The sequence below is a fragment of the Saimiri boliviensis genome, chromosome 3 (genome assembly GCF_048565385.1).
Source record: "Saimiri boliviensis isolate mSaiBol1 chromosome 3, mSaiBol1.pri, whole genome shotgun sequence".
NCBI classification, from domain to species: domain Eukaryota; kingdom Metazoa; phylum Chordata; class Mammalia; order Primates; family Cebidae; genus Saimiri; species Saimiri boliviensis.
Genome location: NC_133451.1, coordinates 63,928,475 through 63,938,472, shown reverse-complemented (window position 1 = coordinate 63,938,472; position 9,998 = coordinate 63,928,475). Strand labels below are relative to the sequence as shown.

The 9,998-nt window shown below is 32.4% G+C and overlaps 1 protein-coding gene across 2 annotated transcripts; it reads right to left on the bottom strand.

The window, feature by feature from the left end:
- Positions 1-646: 646 nt before the first annotated feature.
- ODAM (odontogenic, ameloblast associated) lies at positions 647-9,350 on the bottom strand. 2 transcript variants are annotated; one of them, XM_003931920.3, is made up of 12 exons: positions 9,285-9,350; positions 8,491-8,556; positions 8,358-8,399; positions 7,769-7,816; positions 6,931-7,164; positions 6,450-6,497; positions 4,481-4,585; positions 3,594-3,641; positions 2,905-2,976; positions 2,320-2,478; positions 2,026-2,084; positions 647-1,050 (listed from the first exon to the last, which is right to left on the bottom strand). In XM_003931920.3, exons 1-11 carry the CDS (start codon positions 9,318-9,320, stop codon positions 2,055-2,057), a joined length of 888 nt encoding a protein of 295 aa, XP_003931969.2. In that variant the 5' UTR covers positions 9,321-9,350; the 3' UTR covers positions 647-1,050; positions 2,026-2,054. The 2 variants fall into 2 exon arrangements, with proteins under 2 accessions (XP_003931969.2, XP_039324329.1); XM_039468395.2 differs by lacking the exon at positions 3,594-3,641.
- Between the last annotated feature and the right edge of the window lie 648 nt (positions 9,351-9,998).

The window sequence follows — 9,998 nt, the reverse complement described above, 5'->3', positions numbered from 1 at the left end:
CAGGTAAGATTCTAGGAATTGTAATCTACTTTAAAGCCTAGAATATTCATCAAATTTATTGGAAACCACCTAATGCATAATCATGTATTCGTTTATTCATTCACTAATTCACTCATTTCTCCTTTTGCATATACTTACACACATCAACACACACATGAATGCCAATTTTCCTATTTTCTAAAAATTTCAGCTGATCATCTAAAGCTGAAAAAATAAGGTAAACATACAGTACATTCATATTCACACGTGAAAGGAAAAAAAATAACATTTTTATGAGCCAGGCATCTTCATGTGTTAGTTCATGTTGTTCTTTCAAAAATTGTAAAAGGTATTGTTATCTTCATTTTATACCTATGAAAGGTGATGCTCATGGAGGTGAAGTGACTTGCTGAAGGTTCAAAGCTAGGTTGAAAGCCAGATCTGATGAAACCCCCAATCTACACCTTACTCTCTACAGGATACTCCTTCCCCTAAGCAAGCATACACTTTCCTACCTTTTGAGTAAGGACAGCCACCTCTCTATGTAACTGTTTCGTATTAGGAATAAGAAATTTATGATATCTGCCACCAAATGATTTTGATTTTCATGAGAATGTCTCAGAAGGAAGCTTAATGAATGGACCTTAAGGAAATAAAGAATGACATGTCAAATCTAGATATGTATTTTACTTCATCAGTTCCAAATACAACACTCATCATACATCCAATGACAGTATACCTATCTTCTCTTCATGGATACTTTCATTTTCCAGAGGCATCATTTAATAATGTAATTATTCAATTGATTTAATGATACTAGCTTTATTCTCATTGTTATTATATTTCAGATTATACAATGATAGATATTTGAGCAGACATACAATTTCATAAAAAAGACTCATTACATGATTGTATTATTTTCCGTGACATATTTAAAGAGTTTAATAAGATTTATAAGTAGAAACAAAGTTAGAAGAGTCAAGATATTTTGGGTATTCCAAAGAACTGATACTAGAATTAAGGAAGCTAATAGCCTAAAAATTATATCCAAGGCACGGCCACATCTTTTCCCTGAAAAGTATAATAGAAAACCATTTTAATACAATTAGACTTCTTTGCATTATATATTCTAATACCCTACTAATTGCTTATGAAAGAAATAGAAAGCTCTTCTTTCACTGGCATTCATATAGATAGAAAAAAAGGTCATAAAAATACTGAAATGTCTTTATTATTTCTTACTGAATAACTTGATTCACCTTGTACAATATAGTGTATTAGTGAGGAGGCTTTCCTAAAGAGGTGTTATTACTATTCACTTACTTGTATTTTTGTAAACCATTTTCATCTGAAGAATGCTGAGTATTCATTTTTATGGAAGGAGAGATCAAAACAGACTCATAGGTAGCAGGGAGGAGATATCAAAAACTTTTTAAGTTTCCCCTTCAGGTTAAATTGTTTGCTTTTTAGTGTATGTTTTTACTTTTTGGTGCTGTTCCCAGCCAGCCCTTCTATCAAACTCCTATTGTAGCCTCATAGCCAACCAAGCTGATTAAAACAGATAATTAATTACTCAAGGTTATGTCTGATACAAAAGTAACAGAATTTGAAATTATCTTCTGATTGTACAATTTCTTTATCATTTTGAGATTTTTATTTTATTTCAAGCTAATACAGATGTATTGGAATTATTACAATGTTTAGCTTGCAAACTAAAATGATTTGGGAGAAATGATTCTGTATAAAATGTCAATAGAATGACTTTTATATTGAACCTGGAATATTTAGTATTTGTGGTGTCAGGGAGTATTCCAATCATGTCTGTACAGGCAGACATGATTCTCAAAACTTAATTTTGTTTTTAAAAATTGTTGAAGTCCATAATTACTATTAATTTTATAGGTGAATATACAGCTAACTCTCTTTTTTTTTTTTTTTTTTTGTAACTACTTTGTTAAGAACTCCATTAGCTTCTCTGACAACTTTTCCTTTTGTCTTCTTAGAAATTGTCATGGCACCTAATGCATGACTTTGGCAAATACCTACCAAAAGCTTTGAATGATTAGGGCAACTTCTTATGGCTCCCTTAGACTAACAGTCTTGCCCTAGGGAGAAAAGGACATTCATAAGAAGCTCTAATTAAACTGAAATTAAATTAAATTCTAATTAATTATCAAAACAATTATTGATCACTGTATTCAGAGTTAATACCACATATTTTACATTAGTTATCTTCTTAATTTCATGACTAAATCTTATAAATTAAAGCACTAATTTTAACTCTGTATTTTTTCATTAGACAATAATTTCTTACATAAAATGAAATTTTCATTACTCTACCTTCTCTTCTGGGAGCTCTGGTGTAATAGTTAGGTCTATAGCAGAAGTGAAAACATTGGTTGTTCTGGGTTTTGGTGAAGTTGAGGACATGAAAACTGCATTGTCATGTCTAAAGTTTATTATTTCTTTTTGTAAATATGGTATCTTTTCTCCTGTTGGCTATAGAGAATGAGAATGAAAATAAAGTTGTCATAGGTTCAACAAGAAGGCTACAATTGGGAAGAATGTAAAGCAAAAGAACTGAGATGCAAAACTAACATTATATCCAAAAAGTAAGTTGCTATTATTAGTTATTTTAGATCATAAACTATAAAAAAAGATCATGAATATAAACCAGCAAACCGAATTGTCTCTTAATATCTGCTTTTAAATAAAGGTGCATGAAAAGTACCTTCCATAGCGTACTCAAACATATTGATGAACTGAGTAAGAGTAAACTGAATCTTCACTGTCAAAATATTGCAAGAGGAAGAGGCAATACTATTGATGGAATTATAACAGAGTTGATATTAAAATGAACATTAGTGTGGTAAGTTGCCAACTGTTGATTTCCAGTAGCTGGCAAAATGTTGTAAGGAGTCTTACCATCACAGCAATTTCAGGAGCTGTGCCTAATTGGGGATCAAAAGCTAGTTGCTGCTGTCCTCCTGGTATACCCTAAAAACATAAAATGTTTTAAGAAATCTAAATTAGTGATCTATGAAAATATGCTCTTTGGCCACTCAGAGTAGTAAAACACTTCGAAACTTATTCTTGTAGTGCTGCTTTCTAATATTCTCTACTCGGACCAACTGTTCACCTGTTGAGCGTAAACAATTCTACAGAACACCAATATCAAACAGAGGTAGAAAAAAACCAAGACAATTTCAAAATATTGTCTAGAGTAAGGTCACCATACAAGGCACAAAAATACCAGGCGTCCTCACGTCTTGGCTAATATGAGCAACTGATACTTCTTTACCCATTAAAGCTTTCACCTTGCTCCCTTACCCTTGCCTTAGAGGCATGGACTTTTAAGACAATCATAGAGCTACCCTACTTTTTGAGAACAAGCCCAAATCTTGTGAGAAGTCATTCAAATACTTTCCTATTAAGACACCCAAGGCTCCCCATGTGTGTGTTCTCCTCCTTGTAATGAGTGGATACATCCAATTTTGTTTAATTAGAGATGCTGTCCTGGTCATCTTTGACTGAAGGGCATTTACAGATTTAGCAGACAATGAATCAAGTAGTTATAAAAGATTTTTTTAAATGAAAAATACGCATTTACTTACAGGTTCTACTTGTTGTGGAATGTATCCAAATTGGGCATAGAATGGGATCTGTCAGATTTTTAAAAATATTTATTATATTTTTTGTGATTATTCTTGTCATAAGTTTGCAATAAATGATCACTTAAACATATATCTTTTTATATTAATTAAAAGCATTTTTTTAAAGTTTATATGTTCCAGTAAGTAAAAATTAATTATTGTTAAATTAGCAAGAATCCTTTATAACCGTATCATTTCTAGGATAAAACTCTTTCCCTTTAAAGCAACATGACAATTACAATTAATAGTATCAGTTTTTTAAAGCGTAATTCTAAGTTTTCTGTAATTTGTAATGTCAGGTTTTAGAGTTATGATTAAACTTAAAAAAAGACATTTTCATTTTAACAGGAAGAATGTTAATTATATATGAGCCACCTGAATTTATGTTGGAATTCTAAAAATTTATTGCAGTTTCATAAAATTTAATATAATGGCATCTGATTGTATCTCAAGATACAGTGATCAAAGATATCTTTCATCAAGGTAGCTAATATTTTATAATTTATTATTTTTAAATAGTAGCCACACACATATATGTGGAAAGGTACATGCTAGTAAATTTTAAATGTGAGAAAACTTTGCTTTTAAAGGTTACTCAGCCTTTTGGCCTTCATTCTATTGAAGTCTACTTACTGACTTCACTGGCTAAAAATCCAGCCTTGGAATATTACCAAGTAAGTTTACACAAAGGATATATAGCAGAGAGCACTATGTCTACCCTCTTATGCCTACCTGTTTCATCTGTTGAGTGTTTGCATTAAATATATTCAGAAATATTTTTCTATGGTAATATATCCCATTTTCTCTATTTTGAAGTGGAACTAGTAAGATTTAAATATTTGCAGTACCTGCTCCGCAAACTGCTGCTGTCCTGTTTGTTGAGCTGACCTTGGAACTGCTTGCTGAGGTTGTTCCCAGGGTAGGAACATGTAAATTGGATAGTATTGAAGCATCTACTTGTAAAAGGGAAAGATACAAGAGAGTCCATTAAATCAGCATAGGACACACTTTTTATCTTCTAATGTCAATTTTATTTAAAAGCTGTTTTATGTCTAGCAGCTTTATACCATTAAGTACAAAGAAAATAGATGAAGCATCTCTTCCCAAACGTTGGAAACAACTTGCATCCCAGTTAATACTGGACTTTGTTTTTAAGGTTGCTTGGTCAACATATTTAGAAAATAGTGGGTTGAACTAAGCAAAAGACCCCTTTTTTCTTTCCAAAGGGCATCTTGGAAACTTTATATACAAATTACTTTGCAAATACCTAAGTGAAAGATAGCCTATGTAGCTTTTTCCTTATGATTTTAGAATCATCATTCTGCAGGATGTGGTATTAGAAGTTCTGCCATAATGAATGAAATGCCATGAATGTATTGCCTTTAAGAATTGCTACTTTATTATAATAATCATATATATTTTAGAATATTTGGTAAATCAAGACATAGACAAGTAACAAATAAAATTACTTACAACTTTACCACCTACATTACCATGTGGCTTTCATTTATATTATCATTGCCTTCTACTTCTATGTCTCTATGTGTTTATATGTTATGTGTTTATAGAAAATGAGAATCTTAGTACCTACTTTGATTTTTGTATGCTGTTTTGTTTCTTTGCATAAAGTAAGAGGCTATATCAGACATGAGAGTTAAAAAAAATAACACTATGGTTTCAGAAGGATTATAATTTGTACAAGCATTCTTAATCCTAAGAATCAGAATCACATTTGAGCATTTTAGAAAATGACCAAATTTAGCATCTATTCTCGGGGTATTCATTCATTAGCACTGGGGTAGGGTTCAGACATTTGTAATTTTCAAAATTACCACCAGAGATTCTAATGTAAAGCCAGGGTGGAGAGCTACTGGTTTAGTGGTTAAAGAAGGAGACAGAAGGGGTAGAGAATTATATTCCAACTCAGTCATTTACTTTCAATGGGATTGGAAATTTTATCCCATTAAGAGTAGGTTTCCTGATTCTTAAGATGAAGTAATTCTAGTTATATGTCTAATTCTGTAAATGCTTATGTCACAGAATGAGATAATGTCTAGAAGTAACTTTTGTAATGGGAGTGGAAGTAGGACAAAATCATACAGGTATAATTACAGTAGAGCCTGTAACTTTATGAAAATACCAATATTCTGCTGAATAATAATATAATTTATTTATATTCCTGTTTCTTTGAAATGAGAATATTATAAAATTAATAATCAATATTGATAGGGTTTTTCAAATTAATATGATGATTATATTAGCTTGCATTCATTTTTAAAAGATTCTCTTATTTAATGGAAATAATTACCATTTGATTGTAACATGGATTCAAATTGGAAATGTACAACAAGCTTAAATGTTTTGAGCAGAATTTCATGACTGCTGAATAACATGAACAAGTGTTTCTTATCTGTAAATCACATCATATATTATCAGCTTAGTGTGTCTCCTTCTGAGGCAAAATTTAAAGTTGGATGAAGTCAACCCAATTTCTCTTGAGTTTTTTACAAGTTCCAGCACTTTGGATGCAGAGAGGACATGACCTGGGGGCGTATTGAGCTCTTTTACTCTCAACATAGTGATGCCCTTGGAAATTCAGAGGTCCTGGAGACTCTCTTTAGCTGCCTGTTCTTAAGGAGTTGTTAAGTGAGCCCAACATCAACAAACTGATAGGAGCCCAGTAATGATGTTATCTAGACAGTGATATCATTATGCCGGTTTTTATAGCCCTGCTATAGGAGTCAGAGCTAGAAACAGAAAGCATCCTGGACAGTGTATGTAGCCCTCTCTATGAGCAGTGTTATTATATTCATTTACCTGTCCTTGCTCTTGAGGCATTTTGAAAGAGAATACATAGGGCATCACCTGCCAAAAAAAGAATTATATAAAATTGTATGCTTGATTTTGTTATTATAAATCCCTGAGTCACTTTTCATAGAGCTAGCCATATAAACATGACTTTTGGTCGTGTTAGCAAGCTTCCACGACAAAAAGTCATCTATTTTATGTGCTATCAGTAACATAAACTGCCTTTTATACTGTGAAGTTTTTCTATCTTATCCTAGACTTGTGTTTAAGTTTTTTGGTTTGTGACTGTATCCTAGAGTAGCTGATTGAAATATTTTTCATGTTAGAAATCAGAAAATAAAAGAAAGAGCTTACAGTGATGGTAGAAACATATTATGAGAAAAAATATTATTCAAGACCTCCTGTCTATTTCAAAGATGATTCATATTCATCGTCAAATTCAACACACAGTTCTCTCTCCTCAGAACAGAAGGAAAGAGGCCTGACTTACGTGACTGGGGCCTGGCTGTGTCTGAGGCGTTGTTTGAAGCTGTGAGGGGTCAGCTTGGCCTGCCTGGGCTCCTTGGGCAAAACTGACCTGTCCTGGGAAGGGTATCTGATTTGGGAACAGTGCAGCAAACCGGTCTAGAGCTGATAAAGAGAATTGGGAGAGTCCTGGAATTTGACCCTGCTGCTGCTGTTGTAGAATTCCAGAGAAAGGTGGAATCCATGAATTAAACGGGCCCTAAAAAGACACAAAGGAAAGAAAGCATTTTCCCTTCATGCCAAAAAGAATTTAAAAATCAGTCCTGAGCAAGAAAGAGACAAAATACAAACAATTTTTGTACTTCCAGTGTTGCAATATAAAAAAGGCCAACATCTTGATTCGTTTTGAACCAAGCAAATAATATGAAGCAAATGCTAAATTCCTGATAGTCATGAGAAACATGGGCCACGGTAAGGTTGATAAAAGAGTGCAACATCTGCATATGCCAGATTGGTTTTAAACCTTGTGTATTTTCTCTTACCTTCCCCTAAACCGCCCCCCTTAACCTGCTGTTACTGGTTAGCTGGGCATGACTTTGTGTAAAATAATTAATTTTAACTATCTAATAGTTGTCAGAATTAGTGCCTGACATATATCAAGTTCTCAACAAATAAATGTGAATCAAATTACAGTTTTTACTTTAATCTTCAAATGGTCACTAGAATATATGAGACAAATTTATAATATTAAAAATTAAGATTTCAGAAATAAAATCAGGAAACATTTCTTTTTATACAAAGTAACATTTGAAATGAACAATAGAAAAATGTTCCGCTTGAAGTAATTTTTGAAATGGAGGTACCTGAAGTTGTAGTGGCAAAAGTTGACCATTATTAAGATTAAGAAGTAGCTAGAAAAGAAAAAATAATATGAAATCAAGATTATTATAGATTAAAATGAGTAAGAACATTGTTTACTACAAAGATTGCACAAGTCACAGCTGGTTGCTCAATTTCTTGTTAGAAGTGAGACATTTTCTCACTGGGCTTACATTTAATTACAGTGATTCAAAGTTAGAATTTAAAACAAGGTTGGGATTTAACAACCTCTCCCTTGTTGGGTATGAGATTGCACAACATTAGCTCATTCCAGTGGTTTAGTCATTTTGTGCTTTTAAACACCTTTACACACCTATATGAGGTTTTATTAGAACAAAAAGATATAGACAATATTGTATCTGCCTTTGAAGAATTAATCACAAAAAAGAAGCAGAATAATATTTTAGAGGTAACCTGTTATACAAGCAAACATAAACATTAGAAATGTGCTTGGATATACGTAACAGCTAGTGGAAAGGAACACAGTATAAATCAAATGAAGACTTTTATCTCTTCCTACTTGGTTTCCATTAAAAAAAAGTGGAAGAGATTGTTTTAATTATTTAAACTAACCTCATTGCTGTTGCTGGCGGACATAAGTTGCCGTGGGATAAGCTAAAAGTAAAAAATAACATCAGAAATATTAAAAAGAAGGATTGTTGAAGGCTTAACAAAGTGAGATCAGTAGTGCCATAAAATCACTTACTGGGGCTGACAGTGTCGCTCCTAAGAATCCAAGAAGAATTATAATTTTCATTTTCATGTGATATATCTAGAAAATAAGGTGTGATCTTAGCTTTATAAAGACTTTTTACTTAAAATTTCTGATAAAATAATTAATTTGGTTCAATCAAAGAAAAAGTTGGGTGAATTCTGCAGTATTTACTTATATTTTATAATTTAAAATGTAAAAAGTTATGTTTGTAAATGTTTACAACATAACTTGTTATTTTCTCTCAGACAAGCCAAAACCAAAATAAAAACCAAAATTGTTTGCTTGTTCTTTTAGCTTGACCAAAAGACTCATTTGGAGACATATGATGTGTTTGAACGCATTAATGATTAAGATGATCTCTTCCTGGTACTGCTCTAAAGGAAAGGAACAGGTCGTTCAGACCATGGGAAGTTATGACTATGGCTAATCAACTAGGGCCTTATCATTAAAAATTTTAATGTCTATGTTGAAAAGTACTACAATAGAGATTTGACAATACCAGATAATTTCCACTTAATAGTATAATCACAGAATAATATACTAAACCTAAGCAACTGAGTCAATGCTTTTCTAATTTAGGGAAATAGGTTATAAAACTAAACTGTGAATTGATTTATGGTATAGCCTGTTTAAGTATATTTCTCTTGTCCTCCAGATGTGAAACTTCCTTCTCTGGCTCACATAACTGACCTAATCAAGCATTTAGGGTGAACTTGATAGTCTATCCTTCAGAATTCACTGAATTTGGTTCTTCAAATTATAAAAGCAAAGATTTGGTATCTTACCTTACTCCTGGACCTATAATGAAAAATCTGAACCATGCAAGATCTGCGTTCTTTTTCTCCCGCTCTGCTGCTTGGTGCTTCTCTTAAATTTTAAAACTCATCTTTAGAAAAAAAGGACCAATCATTGTTCAAAAGGACCAGTGATTAGTGGGTTTCAGACAATGACTTAGCTAATAACCTCTTTCCTAATCATTTAGGTAGTATGTGGATTCCCACACTTTTAGTAATGTTATTAAATTATCCCTTGAGAAATGTTTTCCTGTGATCATTATTGGCTTTTGGTTTTGTTATCATGAACTTTTCTAGAATAATTCTTCTACAATAATTCTATTCTACTCTTTCTTTTATAATTCTTAAACTGGATACTCTAATTGAATAAAATGATACCCTAATTGAGTAAAACTGAATATCTTTAATAAAGTCAAAGACAAATGGGTGATTATTTTTGCTTCAAGGGCGAAATAAAAAATTCATAGAAAACATAGATCTGAAAAACAAAACTTCACAGCTGGTCTAAGTAAATATGAGCTAGTTTCCTGTAGGTTTGACCTTGAAAACATCAGTTGATTTCCCTCTACTTACTGAATACAATCCTTAAAAAATTGCTAAATTGGCTAGGTATGGTGGCTCACACCTGTAATCCCAGCACTTTTGGAGGCCAAGGCTGATGGATCACAAGGTCGGGAGATCAAGACCATCCTAGCCAACAGGGTG